The sequence below is a fragment of the Podarcis bocagei genome, assembly GCF_964188305.1.
Source record: "Podarcis bocagei genome assembly, chromosome: 2".
NCBI classification, from domain to species: domain Eukaryota; kingdom Metazoa; phylum Chordata; class Lepidosauria; order Squamata; family Lacertidae; genus Podarcis; species Podarcis bocagei.
Genome location: NC_138126.1, coordinates 53,466,027 through 53,484,315, shown reverse-complemented (window position 1 = coordinate 53,484,315; position 18,289 = coordinate 53,466,027). Strand labels below are relative to the sequence as shown.

Sequence of the window (18,289 nt, the reverse complement as noted above, 5' to 3'; positions counted from 1 at the left end):
TCAGCCATGGGCTGGGGAACGTGAATGAACCAAATATGTTTCTTAAGTGGCTCCACTGCTAAAACAATGCATATTAGCATTAATCCTTTGCCTTATTTATTTAATATCAAAGTATTTAGGAACATAGGAAGCTGTCTTATACTAAGTCAACACTAGCTGGCAGGCCTCTCTGTTGTTTCCGGGTTTCAGGCAGGGGTCTCTCCCAGTCCTGTCTGGATATGCCAAGGACTGAACCTGGGACCTTCTACATACAAAGCAGATGCTCTATCACTGAGCTACAGCCCTTCTGTATTGTACCTTTCCTTTTTGACTGGGGGAAAAAAATCAAGATCACTAATAAAAGGGCCTTGCTGCTTCTCTCTCTTGGTGTTGCCTTCAAAGTGGCTAGTCCCTGACAGAGTATATAAACTTTTAGAGCATGTGCTCTTAAGAAACAATAGGCATGCAAACACTTCACACTGACTGAATGTGCCAATGCCATCTAGCATTATTTTTCTCCATACAGTCATGCAAAATGTCTGAGAAACCACAACACATTGGACCTTCTCAGAGAACGCTATACTGACCATAAAGGGCCAAGTATGACTATTTTCCAAAGCACTAGATCCAAAAGCATAAAAACATTTCAAGTGCAAATTGTCCCTCTCAGTTGCTTTCCCCCTCACTGGGGGAGTAGGGAATACAGGAAGGGAATTCTATCAGAAAAATGGAGGGAAAGATACACACAACCTTTTCCCCACTGTTTCTCTGCTACATATCACCCCCTCCTAAAGTTGTCTGTTACACGCACTTATGTGCAATGCGTAGTTAAGCCTCCAAAAATAAATATAAACTTGTGTTTGTTAATGGTTTCTTGACAGTTTCTCATACAGCAAACAATGCATCTAACAGCAATACTCCAGCAAACTTCCTGCTCCTCCTCACCCATCAAAACATAACCCACCCTTCTTCCTTAAAGAAACAAAAATAGAAATGGAAAATTAAAAATACTATTAATAATAGCAACAGAAATATTTCTCTGTGTCCCATGCATACAATTATATATATCTAGAATTATATAAATTGAAGTGGCCATCCTTCTGCATTTTACCAGATGAGACCCTTTCATGAGCAACCAGCTGCAAATTTTCAGTGCCTCAAGATTATTCTTTTAGCTAAATAATTCCCTCTGCCAGTCCTCATTTATTTGATACATAGACAGCTATTGCATTTACACCAGAAATTTCTAAAGACGCAGTCAAAACTAAACTTACTGCATTCTAGTTTGAACCACTTTCCAAAAACTGACAACATCTGGGCTTTGCCAAAGCAAATGAATTAAATCTGCTTGCTCCAGCTCACACCTCCAGCACCTATCATTGGTTTGAATACCCACAGGCTTAGACCATGCCAACATCCAATTAACCTTCTGCAGAACAATTTGCCCTATTAACTTTAGGCAAAGATCCTAAGGAAAACTTTATATTATGTAAAGCTGACCTCCAACATGCTAGCTGAAATTTATTTTTGAGCTCCATATTTCGTTTAAATCTATCTGATCTAAATTAGAGATTAACCTCTTGTGCATCACAGAATACAAACTTTTGCTGGATCTCTTAAAGACCACCACTGCATGTGCTTAAACGGCATATGTAACCCACTGCTGTATACTGCATTAAGAAGGCTACACATGTGCAGTGGGAGTGGCCACCATTAAGGACTAATGCATTAGCTCAGAACAGTTTGGATGATGCTTGTTGTTTGCTTTTTGTTAAGCTGTGAATTCTTGAAAACTGGTTCCTTGTTTGTTGATGTTCTTTATGTTATGAAGGACAGATAGTTTTAGCTTCTGAGTGCGAACCCCTCTAGCCAGCATTAAGACCAAGCTCAGAAAAAGGGTTTTGTGGTGACACAACCGGAAAGACAGAATTTTGGGAGGGCAGTGCTGAGTTCTATTAATTTCATAGCATTTATGTAAATTGTATCATTTATGTAAAATCCTTATTTATGTACTACAGTATTGTTTGATGTTTGAGAGCTTTATGACCAGCTGTCACCCTGTTGCAGACAGTGACCTAGCAGAGGACCTGGTAGAGGCAGTGACTATAGAAGTCCTTCAGGAACCTCTGGACCTTATCTGCATAGTAACAGGCTCTTTCAGAGGTCATTAATGGTCAGCTTCCTTTGCTTCTAATCTGTTTTGTTGACTCTGGATCCCATCTCCATACTTATTCATCAAGTATGCGGGGTAAAATGCTTTCACATGATTGAACATATCATAGTTGTAATATGGAACCACATGTATGCCCCAGATTGATTATAATGCCAACAGCCCTAGATTCAAGTAGTCCTGCTTTGGCTCCAATCTGGTTGGCACAGAGGCAAAAAAGTTGCTGAGGTTGGAGAGAGGGTGGTCACCTGGAAGGGGGACTAAGGGACTGTACAGTACTGCTCTACTGTTCATGTGAGAAGAGGCTGTCCATGAGGCATTGGGGTCCTGAGCAGGCATAAGACGTTGAGCCAGGCGAAAAAGTGGCAGCTCGTTCAGTTGTGCCAGAATTTGAATTCTATGTTCAGACTGCCCTGTCCCAGTGAACAATCTGGCTACCAAATTCTGCACCTGCTGCAGTTTCTAAACCATCTTTGAAGGCAGCTAAGGTATAACAAAGTGCATTAATCCAACCTAGAGGTTACCAGAGCATAGACTGGACTTCTCCACGACCCTTCCCTCTGCAGGGAGGTGGGACTGATTCAGATGGTATGCCCCCGCTACTTAATGGACCCAAATGGTTTCCAGAGAGTGGTAGGAGATATTTTACCCCATGTTGATGGCCTTTCAGCCGATTCCCTGGTGATCCGCTGGAATGTGGAGTTAACCAGGGCTATCGACTGTCTGGCTCCGAAGCGCCCTCTCCAATTGCATGGAGCCTGAACAGCCCTGTGGTTTTCCCTGGAGCTGAGGGCAATGAAACAATCGTTGAAATGGCTAGAGCGTTGGTAGTTAATTTTATTGTTATTTTTAGATTTTAAAAATTTTATTGACTTTTCCCAGTATGTATTTGAAAAGTGGTACATTTTAAAATACAAAAACAAGGTTTGAAATAAATATTATGTAATTAAAGTTCTTCTAACCCAAACTATAGATAATATTCACTTAACTTTTTAATCCACTACTCACTTCTAGAGACCTCTACTTTTTAAAACTCCCAGCTATGCACCCTTTTCTGATTCTGCTACTAACCCTCTGCTTGTGATTTCTCATGCTCCTAAAATGAGACCAGGACTATTTTTAGTATATAAAAGTATGCAAAGAACTACAGCTCGTCAGCTAAGCTGATGGAGCTAAATTGTCTTTATATTTTTATTCAAATGTATGTGGAAATTTAGTAACATGAGGTTTAACTAATTTATTTATTGATAATCTATTTGAGTAAATCTTTCTTATAGTGGTATCATTTCTGTCTGCCCAAATGTCATCCACATGACTCACTCCCTAAAACTGCATACTATCCTTATATAGAATTCAACAGATAAGTATAACTGCACTGAAGAGGACTTTAAACCCCCACCCCCCAAAAAACCACAACACCATCCTTTAGAAAATGCTTTAAATCTTTCTGCACTTTCAGAGAATCACTAGGGCAATAAGGGAACCCTAAAGTGCTGATTAGCTGCTGCTCCTGAGCCTCATTTTTGCTTTTGTAAGAATTTGCTGAAACATACCCCATGTGTTGTCATCCCCCAAACTTGTGTCCTTTCTGCACTTATCTGGCAACCCTATTCACATGCAAGGGGTTGTAAAATACATGTACTGTACTTCTGGTTGGGTGCAAGTTTTTGCTGTAGCCAATAGAATTGACAAGCCCTCGCCTCTATTTGAAACCGCTCTCCAGTTCAGCTGGTTGATTGGTTGCTGCAAAAATATCCCAAACTCTGCTGGCTGCTCTTAAGATTCTCCCTTATCCATCCATATGATAGTCTAGGATTGCAGCCTAAAAGTGTTAGAAATGTTACTCACTTGTTCCACTCAGTCCACATGCCTTTCCAAAAAAAGGAAATACGAGATGATAAGCTGCAGTGGCAAAGCTAAGAAGACATTGCCTAACTGCTGTTTCATATATTATCTGGCAGAAGATCTTGGCTTTGTCAACCAGTTTTCACTGGACGTGGGAGTCTCAGCCAGTTGGTTTCTCACTGGTGAAATTAATTTCACGATGCTGTTTGCGAACTGGCGTGAGCTGGCGACATTCGCACGTTACTCTGTGGAACCCAATCCTTTGCCTTTTCTATATTTTGTTATCAAAAATTGTATACCGCCCTTCACCTACAGATCTGGGGCGGTTCACTAAGGCCCACTAGGCTTCCCTGCCGATAAAGTGTGTGCAGGAGCGCAGCCTTCAGGCATCCTGAGGGGAAATTTAAAAGTAACGCGGAAAACTATGGATGCCGCTCCTGGTGTATTTTTGTACGCTGCGACATTTTTCAACAACCCCGTGGAGCGCCTGCCGCAGCCCTCAGAAGGGCGACGCCGCACTAAGACGGCGAGGCGCCGCCTTTCCCAATTCAGGTGCAACAACAGGGCTGCCGGCGAACGAGCGAGCGCCTCCCGCGGAAAAGCCGAGGCCGAGAAAGGCAGCGAGCGGGAAAAGCGCCTCTTCTCGCGCTCCCCTCCCGCCCACTCCCTTTCTTCGTCCCTCCCCTCGGCTCACGCTAGGAGAATGAACGTAGGAGATTCCGGTAGGCGGACTCCTCCCCCCTTTCCACGGTGCTGATTGGTCCCTTCCAGCCCTGTCGTCGATAGGCCACGCGGAAGAATCGGCGGGCGGCCATTGGCCGGGGTGATCGGAATTAGGGAGCCGTGCGCACTTCAGCAGGGAGGGTGCGCGGGGTCGTGTGCAAACCGCGTGTGGCGCAGCCAGCAGGGACTCAACGGCAGCGGGTGGAAGAGAGAGAGAGAGGCCAAGTCAAGTCGCGCGCACGCGGAGCAGCGGAGAGGGGGGGCAGGAGAGCAGGAGCGGGGAGAGTCCATCGCCGCGCGGGGGAGGTCCAGCTTCAACCGACGACAGAACCGAAATCGAGAGAGAGGTAACCCTCGGCGAGGTAGGCCGACGGGGTTGGCGTAGTTTGAGGGGGGGAATGAGTGAGGAGAAAAGCTCTGGGCGGGGTGAGAGAAGGAGGGCGCTGGCTCGTTCCGGCCTACTGCGCGGGAAAAGAAAAAAACACCGCACTCGGCCGCGGTTGTTTCTGAGGAAGACGGGAAGAAGGGCTCGCTGAGGGCGCTCTGTGGTCGACCCCCTCGCGGGAGGGCTGAGGCGGTTGCAGGTAGGTGGGCTCCTCGTTCCCGCCTTCTGGGCCGGGAAGGAGACGGGGGCCACCTCCCGCGCTCGGGAGGGAGACGGGACGGGCGGGTCCAGCCCGTCACGAGCAGCGCTCGTTTGGTCTGGGCCCTGTGCAGGCCCTGCGCGCCTGCGCGTGAGATTTCAAACGGGCCGCGAGGGTTGGAGTTGGACGCGGACACATCGTGAGGCGGAGGGAGAAGAGGCCTTCGCTCAGCACGCGAGGCTGCTCTCTCTTCTCCCCCACCCTCACGGCCGCTCCCCAGAACAGTGTCGTCGTGGGAGTGTGTCCTCGTGGGGAGGCTCGGGACCTCAAAGCGAGGCGTTCCGCCTGGGGCCACCCTCTAGCTAGTTCGGGAAAGGTGCTCGTCTCCGATGGCGCCGCCGCCGCCTTCCCCGCGCGTCCTCCACGTGTTCGGCTGAGTAACTCGCAAGAGGAGCCAGCTATTTAGCCGATCCATTGTAATTCACGGCCGTGTCTGTGACGCTCGAAGATGGCGTGTGCTGCTGTCCGCCCATTGGTGAGTGTGGCGCGCCCGACCCTCAGTTGGAAAACTAGCCCCGCTGGCTCCAGTGGGACTTGATCTCAAGCTCAAGCAAGGCGGGTGTGCTTGCAGCCTTGAGACGTGTGTGAACCGCTGATCATTCTGCGAAAGTGTGATGCACTGCTGGGTGCATCTTAAACACGGGGGACAAGCACGGTGCTTGGAGGACTTGACAGTGTAAAATCCAGTGGAGACAGCCAAGGACTTTATTGTAGTATTCTGTATCACTTGAGTACTATTTAAAGGAATAGGCTGAGGAAGAGTTCAAATGAGCCAAGCAGCCTGTGTTCTGATGGAGAGGTCAGTTACTAAGGATCAATCTGGGAGGACGAAGCCTGAAAAAGCAGGTGACTTAAAAAGTGGCACCAGAGCATTATTAACCAGAACTACATAGAAATCTTGCACGTTGTTGATTCTGTTGCTACTCCTTGGGCAGATCATAACTAAATACCAAATTCCCAGTTGAATCCTGGCTGCAGCACAATTGTGAATTTTGTGTAACAGATGCTCTTCACTACTTGGTAACTGCAGGTCCTCTGAAAGTAAGGCAGTTGCATACTTGTGTATGTCCTGATCTGGTCACTTTATAGTGCTCAAGGAAGTTTACATTGATGCAGGTCTCAGTTCCTTATGCTGCTATAATTTCATTTGCATTTAAAATGTTCTAGGATTATTAAGTGTTTGTAGCAGGTTCATACTGTTGCCCTTTAGGAATTTAACATATGTTTACTTTGTCATTTAAAGCATTTTTATGCTGCCTCATAGAAAAGTTATCTGGGTGACAAATTGCTTAAATAAGAGAAGAATTGAATACAAATAAGGCATAGAATCATGAAATCAAAGACAATGTAAATATAACAAATACAAGTTATTGCACCCCCAAAACTAAAACAGATTTAAAAACAGATGCCCAAGCTACATAATTTATTTAAAAGCCTTGCCTAGTTGGAGTGTCCCTTTGGCTGAACTGTTAAAGCTAACTATTAAATAAATATACTTGTCTGAGCTCCTAAGCCAGTGGTGGCCAAACTTTTTCCAAAGAGGGCCATATTTGATGAAGTGGAGGGCCAACCAAAGTTGTTGAGCTTTTTTAAGGATTTTACCCCAGGAAATAAACTGCCACAGGGGCCGGATTAAACCGACTGGCGGGTCAGATTAGGTCCCCAAAACAGATTTTGGACATGCCTGTCCTAAGCTGTGCTGGGTCTTGACCTTTCCAATGGCAGCTATTAACTTACAGAACTGAAAAATCTGGGCAAAGTCTACTGTGATAAATGTGGGACAAAAGGTGGAAAATAATTGCTTCATAGTGACAATAAAGATTTCATCAGAAAGGTATCAAATTGTGTTTATAATCATTTTCTGGTAAATTTCTCTTCGTTGCCTTCACACTGCATTTCAGAAGCATTCTGAGTGCCTCTCACCATAGTGCGAGTTGGAAATCTGATCCTATCTATTTCCCATGTTATCCCTGAGTATTAGAGAACTTGAGCATATTCCTATAATGTAGGCATAGTTCACCTAAGGGCCGCATGGGTGGTTGGTGAACAGTTAAGCCACTTGCCATTGGATATGGCCAAACACAGTGTAAGGCTGGGCTATTATCATACACTCTCACTATTTCTTGATTGTGATGGGGAGAAAGGCATCTTCCATCTCCTATGAGTGCTCTCTGCCATTTACAAGGAGTAGAAGGCACATGAAGATGATGCTTCCCATCACAATTGAACTTACTCCAAGGCAGCAAAAAATGATGGTGGCCAGGAAATGTTGGGGGCAGGTGCCTTGGGCACCTGTGATCATTGTTAGAAACTCAGATATGTAAGCTATGTGCCAAATGGCTCCTTAAATTATGGTTACAGTCGCCAAAACGGAATTCCTAGTTACCATTTTGGGGCCAGACTGCTCTAAAGTCATATTTTTAAATACAGCATTTGGTTCCTGAAATTCATTCTGATTCTGCAGATAAAATATAACAGATAGAATTCTACAGCATGTGTTGCTGGTGTGTGAAAACAAAGATCCAAGGATCCCCAGGCGTGCAACTCCAGATGGTGGAGGTGTCAGGCGGCATCCTAGTGCCTGGGCATCTTCACATGGTCGCAAGTGGCTGATAACCAGGTGCAAAATGCGCCTGATGATTTCAAACATTGCCTCTGATGGATCACATTGTAGGTTTGTGAGGGCTGCATGTGGGACATGACTCATGAATTGCCCAAGTGCTATACTGTACTGAGTTATTTCTTATTTAGCAACAGGCAGTAGTATTACAAGGCGCAAAATTTTCCTGCTATTAATAGTTCATGGATATAAGCTTTTTCTAACACAGAGATGGGTGTCTATATTATTATACTGTGCATCTGTTTGCCTTCTCTGGAGTCATTGAAATGGTGCAGGAAGGGGAGATTTGTCTTGAAAGTAGAGAGAACAAAAAGTAATAGGATATACTTGGAAGGAAGTGACATAACGTATCAGAGATTTTTACCTCATGTGGTTGCTGGGGGGGGGATTATGTGTTGGAAAAATAGTCATGGGGATGGGCTATACCTAAATGGAGTAAAGGGAAGATGAATGAAAGGATAAGAAGGTATAGGAAGAGGTTTATGTGAAAGGCCAAATGAGGCATTATGTGGGAAGAATTGTGGCTTGAGTGGACAACTGGTGGAAGAGGAACAAATGAGACAAAAGATAAGTCAGAGCCAGTATAGAGTAGGGAAGAGACACTGGTTGGTGCTGACAGCAGCCTATGTCATATTTCAGTACACTCACAGGATGCCTGCTGAAAGATGGACATCTGTACCCCTGAGTTCCAGCAAGAATGTGCCAAATAACTTAATAGAAAGGAGCTGACTCTTAAAATGTGACAGGAAGGGCTTAGGTGCTAGTTTTTGATTCATATTAATTGTATTGGCTATTCAACCCTGTTCACATGCTGCTCACATTGGTAGCAGATAAAGATCTTATTGGGTGGAGAAGAACCAGCTACATCTCCTGAGCTCTTGGGAATAAAGGGAAGGGTGGAGAACTGTTACATTGCTTGGACTCCTTGTATGGAAGATGAGATAATGCCAATAGAATGATGGTATGTAAATGTAAATAATGAAATTAGTACATGAGTAAAGTTAGATAAAGGAAAGTGAGGTTCACAATAGTAATTTGTAACAGGTAGAGTTGGATGTTATCCTCCATGTTAGGTTTAGAGTATAGCCATTGGACTTAATATGCTGTATTAGAAATGTTGGGTTAAGTTGTGTCAGTACTGTGAAAAATGAAAGCAGTTTACATTTGAACAGTATAGGTAGTTTACAAGTTGGCATCAAGCACTTCAGCTCTTGTAAATGTTATTATATAAATACATTATTCTAACAACATTTTCCCTCTTTCTTAGGAAACCTAATTGCAGCAATGAGCAGCAACGAGTGCTTCAAATGTGGGCGTACTGGCCATTGGGCTCGGGAGTGCCCTACTGGAATGGGTCGCGGGCGTGGAATGCGAAGCCGTGGCAGAGGTATTTTCCCACCCCCAAAGCATATTGTACAAATTGAAAGTAAACATTAGTTAGTCTCTTTTAACAACTCATTTGGTAGCCTAGCCACAGCTGCTAGGAATTCCATGTAGGTGAATAAGTAGGTATATGGAAGGAGGGACTGATCACCTAGTCCTTTAGGTTTTGAAAAGAGCCACAGAGGAAGAAAAGTTTTCCTCCAACACAATAGCGGAAATGCAATGGAAGGGGCGAGCAGAGTCATTCCTTCTCTGCCAGTATCTCTGGGAGATGTCATGATTGGTTTGGTTTTTTTACTGACTGTCTGTTTTTTTGTGGGCTTATTTACACAGCTGCTTTAATATTGTTCCTATTTACAGTGCAATAGAGTGAGCAAAAATAAATTGGTATGCTCTTTTCTGTCCCATTATGTGGTTTAACTATGGTACATGTAGTACCGCCACTGAATTGTTAAATGGCTTTATCTTTCTAAATAGGCTTCCAGTTTATGTCATCATCACTCCCAGACATCTGTTATCGCTGTGGTGAATCTGGTCATCTTGCCAAGGATTGTGATCTTCAGGAGGATGGTAAGTATTTCTAAAGTTTGGATGGGGAGAAACATTGTCAGTTAATTATGGGACGTAACACAATGTTAAGCACATATTCTGCAACTCGCTCCAGGTTTTATAGTCTTGTTTGTCTCCTTTTTCTTATTGTGGAAGCCTGCTATAACTGCGGTAGAGGTGGCCATATTGCTAAGGACTGCAAAGAGCCCAAGAGAGAGAGAGAGCAGTGCTGCTACAACTGTGGCAAACCTGGCCACTTGGCTCGCGACTGTGACCATGCAGATGAGCAGAAGTGCTATTCTTGTGGGGAATTTGGACACATCCAAAAGGACTGCACCAAAGTGAAATGCTATAGGTAAATCAACAAATGTGAATATTAATCCCATTATGCTGACCTTTAGGTCTCTTATAAACAAATTGTGTATTTACAATAAAATATATGGGGTTAGTTAACATTTGGATTATTTTTTTTTGCAACGGTTTCTACCGTAATAAAATTTGTTTATTGATTTTCTTTCTGTGTCCCATTAAATTATTTTGTGCTCTTATCATAGAACTCGTGATTTGTAACTTCTCAAGTTGCAAATACCTCATTGCTCACTTGGGTAAACTCCAAAATTTTTAGGGTCAACTAGGTTTCAGTAAGGGTATGACTGTACAAGTGTAGAATGAGTTTATTTTGTGAAGAAGCTGAAAACATGGGACATAGGAATCATGTCTGCAATGTCCCGAATACTATAGTGTTTCTATGGATGTTCTTTGTGTGTGGGACTGAAGTTCTGTCCTGTCTGATTGCAGGTGTGGTGAAACTGGCCATGTAGCCATCAACTGCAGCAAGACTAGCGAAGTCAACTGCTATCGTTGTGGCGAGTCAGGACACCTTGCACGGGAATGCACAATTGAGGCTACAGCTTAACTGTTTTCCTTTGTCGCCCCTCCTTTTTCTGATTGATGGTTGTATTATTTTTCTCTGAATCCTCTTCACTGGCCAAAGGTTGGCAGATAGAGGCTATTCCCAGGCCAGTGAGCTTTACTTGCCGTGTAAAAGGAGGAAAGGGGTGGAAAAATCGACTTTCTGCATTTAACTACAAAAATGTTTATGTTTAGTTTGGTAGAGGTGTTATGTATAATGCTTTGTTAAAGAACCCCCTTTCCGTGCCACTGGTGAATAGGGATGGATGAGTGGAAAGAGTTAAGTCAGACCAGCAAAGCCTCCCTGGGTTCCATGGAAGTGATCATATGCAGGAGGAAAACAAACTGGAAGTGTCTGAACTTCCACAGTAACTAATTACAATAATGGCCTTGGATTATCTGACCTCAATAACTGTTATAACACCGAGTATCTGTATCAGGCCTTACCTAGAGCGTATAGCTAAGTGGGATAAACAAAACAATGCACATGCCTGTTAATGGCCACGAGAGTGAGGGAGAAATCGAGAACTGAAGTAACAGTAATACAATAAGTGAATGTCTAATTTGAGATAACAAGGTAATGGGAAACATTAAATATTTCAAATTAAATCAAACCCAGAACATCAGTGCTTTAGAGCATACACAATTTGGAGCTATTCAGGACTTGCAAAGAAATGCATTTTCACAGAAATCAAGATGTTATTTTTGTATACTATATCACTTAGACAACTGTTGAGTTTCATTTGCTTGTAATCAGTTTTTAAAGTCAGATGGTAAAAGCAATTGAAGTCCTAGAATATAGAAATGTAATTTTAAACTATCAATAAAGCTGGAGGAGGAAGGGGAGTTTGGCTGAAGTTTTTTGTTTGGGGTTTATTTTTCAGATACGTAGTACAAATTAACATTACAGAGGCAAATGTGGAAGAATAAAAGCTGAACATTGACTATTGTACCACAACTGTATTATACAAAGTTAATTGCTGTATCATTTAAACTGTAGAATTGTCAAATACATCACTTCAGCAGCAATATTTGCATTCTTTTTTCTCTGCATAGATTGACAAACCGCAGAATAGCAGTCATTAGGAAAATGATTTTATATATAGTATTCCTAAAGATACTGTCCAAGAACACAATTATATATCTTGTGTTAAAATCCTGTAGTCTTTCAAATTGCACATTAGGAAAACTACATTATGGACAAAGTACATTTTGTGGTGGAGAAAGAAGTATGTGAAGAGTACATTTCATTCAAGTAATCACATGGAACTAGCAGTGAAGGGGCAAACTTGTAGGTGTGTGCCCCGCCCTTGCATTTACCTGTGGTACCAAAGGTGGCTTATATCAAACCAATAAATGCTGTCAGCTGATATTGCAGTCAAACAGGCCTGCATGGAATTTCTAAATACTCCCAATGGCAGCAATTAGTGCTAGAAAGCATGTCTAATAATGTATTGAGACAATGACATCTAAAATAAGAGGACTAAAATTTCATCATGTGGAAAACTGCTCCTTGTGTTGTGACCAGCTCTTCCTTGGGAGAAAAATGGAGCAAGCAGGAGCCTACCTTTGGCCATTGTCAGTATGAACTAGGAGGAGTGGGAAGTAAGTATATGCACCTTCACCCTCTGATTTTGCAGGTACTTGATGTGTTACTGCTGGAAAGTGAGCTAGTAGGAAGTTGAAAGGGACCCATGCTCTGGTTAAATGATTTACCTAGCAATTGATGTTTATGTTAAGTCTTTATTCTATCCAATTACCCATCACATTAAAAGTTTCCACTAACTTGGGGGAAAAAATTAGGCAATTCTTCAGCCTTTATACTAAAAAAAATCACTTAACGGGCATGTTATTCGAGACCATGTTACTATTAAGGGAGACGAGAATGTAGGCTGTAGTTGAGGTTGACTAAAGATAGAAGTAGATTCTCTTCTTTCCTGCTGGGGAGAAAATGCATGGATATTCAAACAGCAAAATATCTGGTAACAAGACTGCTTGATCTATATCCCTTAAAGCTTATTGCTAGAACCAGGTCTTTGCCAATGACAACTTCTTGGAAGTCATTTCAGCTCTGAAACGTCAACTGGATTTCAGCTATGTGGAGGCTAATGAGACTTGGTAAAATTTGGTCAGTGCACCCTAAGAGCTGAACATATAGCACTGGGAAAAGGAAGATTCTGCATGGCCAGTAGTATTCTGTGACAAATACAAAAAATTGTCTGTTATAAACAAGCAAAGTACCATACGTGTGAGACCCTCTTAACCAACGTCCCATTAATTTTGTTTTTCTTTGGTGCAATACAGTGGAAAGAGCCTAGCAAAGTATTTTTTGTCAGTTCCAATATAACACAATCATTAGCTGAATGAGTAATGCAGGTCCGATGTGTTCTCTGAATACAGATTTCTTTTGCCATAAAAATTGGTTGGTACACACATTTTGATACTGAACGCACAGGTAGGGTAATGCTGAAATGACAAAGCCTTCAAAAGAAGTTCGTGATTTTAGTCTTACGTAGAATTAATATAGCATACTAATAACCTTAACTGGGTGATAGCCAGTGTTAGTCAGACTAGATACTCGGAAAAAGTGAACTTGTCCATTAATTTCAGTGGGTGTACTAAGGGCTGGATTTCATTTGATATGGCCCCTAGTTTTTAAATGCTGTTGAGCTAGGCCTAGGACATTATTGCACACAAAAATGAAGATGTTTCACAAAAGCTGGAATTTCTGACAATCCAGTAAAAATATTCAAAAAACCTGGATAACAAAAAGGGATATAGAACGTGTCCCTTCTGTTCACTCAACCAACCTCCCTTCATGCTAAGAAGAGAGTTACAACCTTGGTTTTACAGTTCAAGATGCATAGCACTACATTCAGGTCAAAGTAATTCAGGAGCAAAGATTAACATCGCTGTTGGACGAAGAAAGTTCACATTTACAACTTGCATGAAAAACTTTGTTGTCGGCTTTGTATAGTTCTGTGTACATGCCTGTCATTGAGCTGACTTGGGGAACCCTTTTCAGACATTACATCACATTACCATCTGGGGCCAAAAGCTCCAATGAAGGGTAGGGCTTGTGTGAGAGGGTATTGAAGGCTTCATTACAATAAATTCTCAATACCATCTTCCCGAGTTTTCGGCCAGGCATTGCCTACATCGTTAGTGAATGCAAAGTTTCTAAGGATACTCTTCTTTCTCAATGTTGTGTTTCGTTCCTGTGCAATCACAGAAAATACAGCTTTGTATACAACCTTGCTGAACTGCTCATGGTAGGTTAGTATTTCTGTACTACAAATATCCTAAGATTTCTAGTTGGGTAAACATTTGTATGCTTGCTGCAATTCCCTGACACTGAAGCTGCATATTTATGCCTGGAAATAAGTGCCTTACCCTTCAGCCTTACAGTGGTACCTTGCAAGACGAATGCCTCGCAAGACGAAAAACGCGCAAGACGAAAGAGTTTTCCGTTTTTTGAGTCGTTCCGCAAGACGAATTTCCCTATGGGCTTGCTTCACAAGACGAAACGTCTTGCGAGTTTGTTTCCTTTTTCTTAAAGCCGCTAAGCCGCTAATAGCTGTGCTTCACAAGACGAAAAAACTGCAAGACGAAGAGACTCGCGGAACGGATTAATTTCGTCTTGCGAGGCACCACTGTAATTCCTTTGTTAGAAAATTTACTTTCCCAAGTAATACAGCTGCCAATTCATTATGCTTGCCGCTATACACTAGCAGCATACTGTTACAGCGAGTTATTCTCTGTTCTTGTGTAACATTTCCCACAGAAATGTATAGTACGCTAACATGTCTCAAAATGATTTCCCCTCATTTTCAATTACATATACCAGCTTGACTCTATAAATGTGAACCTAAGGATGAGTTCACATTGATGTGCTCCTAGCACTGTATGCACTTGACCAATAGTATGGTCTTAATTTACTTACGGAAGTTCTCCTTGAGCAAGATGGTTCAGGAATTGGTGGGGCCAGGACCCATACCTCACCTAAGGTGGGTCACACATGTGTCACTAAAACCTCATACGTGGGTCCCAGAGGTTGAGGACTACTGCTGTAACACATCATGTCCTCTTATATAACTTGCCTCCTTTCTGAATCCTCCATCCTTATGCATGTATTGCATGGGCCTATGGGGAATCTACTGCTTCTCATTCTGCAGATAAAACAGGGAGGAATAATTATAGCTTATACCTCACCGTGTGGCAGTGCAAACAGTACATTACTGTTAAAAACGCCATGTAGAAAGTACTGTGATTGACTTAGTATGCCGTAAACAATGACTTATCTCATCCATCATGACACCCATTCAGTGCTTTGAGATACTGTGTTTATTGAATGGTATTTCACAGTGCTTGCAAGTTAAACACTGCTACAAAAGCTAGCATTGTTCTTACGAGGTTTTGCTTCTACTCATTTATGCGTATGGTTATCACTGATGTTAAACTTTTCCAATGATCCATCATAATTTACTTGAAAATTATAAGGCATTGGTAGAAAGATTAAATTTGATTGAGGAATTAACTCCTTCAGAGTAATTTGTGACCAGGGAAAATGATAGAATTAGTAGAGATTTGTTGTTTCCTATGGTTTATTGAACTTGAGCCATCAGAACCTTTCTGTTCTCCATGAACCTTTAGCATGGAATATCTCCACAGAAACAAGTAGCACTACATTGGCTGCCATTCACATTTATCATCCTTGGGTTTCACAGTGTTTAAGAGGATGGAGAGGGTAATTTATAGGTAGGAAATCACATGTCCAGTCATAAGCTAGCTAGGATCTCAGCTCTAGATACAACGTATTAGACCATCAGAAGCATTAAAGATTACTGATGCTTACATAGTTGGGGTGTATGGAGTGTTAGGGGAGAGGTAGTACTTCTGGTGGGGGACATGCTGTGCTTCTGGGGTAGTTGTCCACCTTTGGTCCCCACCCTGCACCCAGCTCTCACCTGTGACTTCTAAAAGCTGTTGCTGTGTGACAGCGGTCCAGGAATGGCTTTGACTGTCCGGCTAAACCAGGTGAGGGTAGCCATTGTGTCTTCCCTGCATGCAAAGAGACCAGTAGTGGGGCCAATGATTAAGAAAATGGTTACTGCACATGCTGTAGAGGGAAGTGAGGGGCAGATGGAGCTCATCAACCTGGGAAGGTAGACCACCTGGGAGAAGGAAAACTGATCCTAAACCTCCACTGCCTCGCAGGATATCTTCGGGGGATTAGAAGACTAAGGAGTAAACCCTACACAGATCCGAAGTGAAGTCCCTAAGAAGACTGGATGGCGCCTTGTATGCCTCCTTCCAGCAATTCCTGCAGCCCAGCTGGTCCCAAGTGTATTGCTCTGCTTTACTTTGATCCACATCAGTGAAGTCAAGAGGAGGGTCTTGTCATCTGGGCAGTCCAGGACCACCATACACACTGCCCAGGCTTACACCCTGGGGAGGTCACTTCAGTGCTGCTAATGCAGCAGTTTGACTTCACCCCGGGAGGCACACTACGTCTCTTGAGACAGACAGATGCCAACAACAATACAATTAAAGCTTTGATACTGTGCAGAGTTAGGTACATTTAAGAACACATATTTAAATGGACATGGGTATACATAACACCACAGGACCAGGGAGTATTGCTGCTAGAATGCTAGATGTTTATTAACATCTTTAGGATCATGCTGTAAAAATGCCTCATTAAACAGAAGGATTTGTCCTCTCCCGGACCTGTAGTTATAGCATGCATCCATCAGATGGCAGAAGAAAGTAAATGCTTTTGAGTTTGTGAATAGCAAAAAGCTTCTAGCACCTTTGAAACTTAAAACAATAGTAAATAAGTTCTCTGTGTGGTTTTAGGGGAGGGAGGGAAGAAACACCAGCACCCCCACCCTATTGAGCTTATCATGCTTGGATTAACATTAAAATTCAGTTAACCACACAGCAGTTTGTTTTAGGTGTTCAAAGAACAAATATATTGGTAATTGTTACAATTGTATGACATCATAGGCCATTATTCTTACCTCTGTATTGCAGAGGAAGGGGATGCTGATGCTGAATCTGGAAAATGAAGCTATCTCAAGGTCTTCCAGTGAATCCTTGGCTCAATATACCGGTATATTCTACTTTTGTTTTTTCCGCAGCTCCAAGTGTACTGCTGGCACTTATGATTGGATTTTCTGGACGTGACAACAATCTGAGACTCCTAATTTCAATTGTGGATTGAAACTATGTTCCTATTGTTACTGGTGTCTAGGCAATTCAGTCTCAAGCTTAGTACTGGGCTTTATTCAGAGTAAAATATGTTTATAATTAGGCTGATAGATGAATGTCATTGAAGATACTGCATGTGAAGGTAAAGCTGCAATATTTTATCCAGAGCAGGACAGTCAAAATTTTCACATTTGCCTTTTGTGGGGAGGCTGAAATCTTTAATATCCGCCCATACTTACTGTGTATTTGCATAACTTCTAGGGTGATCTCAGACAAACCTACCATAGGAAAGATGCATCCTGATTGCTTGTGAGAGAAGAAGGGCAAACTACATTGATTCCAAAGACTAGAACAAAAGACAGAAGCAGACAAGAGGAAAACAACTCTTTAGGGCCACAGGGATTACTACTGTATTCCCTGGTGTTCAAACAAATCACTTACCAATCATCTGACATCATTCTTTGGCTAAAAACAGTGAGAGCAGTCAGGCTGGCTCATTTCAAAAAAATCACTTAGGTGGGTACCTGCCAATTTTTCTTCATAACATTGTTTCTAGGGGAGCTTGAGACTGACTTTAAAGAAAGCTCAGAGATTAGGCCCTCTGCCCCGGGGCACTAATTTCACAAGTGTCATTGTGCTCATAGGAGCCATCTTAGAAATGCTTGGACTAGCACATACTGGGCCAGAGAAGGGCTGCTAACTAAGCAGTCTTTTAATATCAATAGAAGAAGGTGCACATTTGACACCTCCCTGTCAGAAGAACGGAATGTTTTATATGTAGGTGCATGGGCTGGGCGGTAGGTGTGCCTGCTGAATATCTGCTTGTCACATAGGCTTTGGAAACACAGAACCTCTCCTCACCCCCGTTGTGCCAAATAATTATGCCTCAGCGGCTTGGTTTTGCAATTGTGGAGAGCAGCCACGGTGCTTTTCAAAGCACTGCAACTAGGACTTTACTCTCTCTTTACAAGGGGGGCACGTAACAAAAAGTCGCTGCGCGGAGCGCTCCTTTTCAGTGCTCTTCCGTGACACACCGAGCAAGCTCGGTCTTCCCTGGCCCGTGTTTTCCCTCGCGAAGGCTGGCTCCGATCGGGGCTCAGGGTCTGCCTGGGTCCGCTGCTGCTAGGAGAGCAAACAGAAGTCAAAATCATGCAGCATTAAAAGCCCTGCTGCAGGGTGGGGAATAAAGCGCTTTTGCAGCAGAAACTGCAAAAGGCGGTATACAAATTCAATGAGCACTGTGAACTTTCT

The 18,289-nt window shown here is 42.9% G+C and overlaps 1 protein-coding gene and 1 long non-coding RNA gene across 5 annotated transcripts; one reads left to right on the top strand and one right to left on the bottom strand.

The window, feature by feature from the left end:
- Positions 1-4,904: 4,904 nt before the first annotated feature.
- CNBP (CCHC-type zinc finger nucleic acid binding protein) lies at positions 4,905-11,682 on the top strand. Of its 4 annotated transcripts, none has more exons than XM_081177163.1 (5): positions 4,905-5,064; positions 9,249-9,368; positions 9,842-9,934; positions 10,067-10,268; positions 10,712-11,682. In XM_081177163.1, the coding sequence occupies exons 2-5, from the start codon at positions 9,266-9,268 to the stop codon at positions 10,827-10,829; spliced, it is 516 nt and encodes a 171-aa protein (XP_081033289.1). In that variant the 5' UTR covers positions 4,905-5,064; positions 9,249-9,265; the 3' UTR covers positions 10,830-11,682. The 4 variants fall into 4 exon arrangements, with proteins under 4 accessions (XP_081033289.1, XP_081033288.1, XP_081033291.1 ...); XM_081177162.1 differs by having other exon boundaries at positions 4,906-5,079; XM_081177165.1 differs by having other exon boundaries at positions 4,907-5,079; positions 10,070-10,268.
- A 2,552-nt stretch (positions 11,683-14,234) lies between these two features.
- Positions 14,235-17,994, bottom strand: LOC308577274. Its single transcript, XR_014003557.1, has 3 exons — positions 16,849-17,994; positions 15,793-15,886; positions 14,235-14,994 (listed from the first exon to the last, which is right to left on the bottom strand). It is a non-coding gene; the product is annotated as an uncharacterized lncRNA (long non-coding RNA).
- Positions 17,995-18,289: the final 295 nt, after the last annotated feature.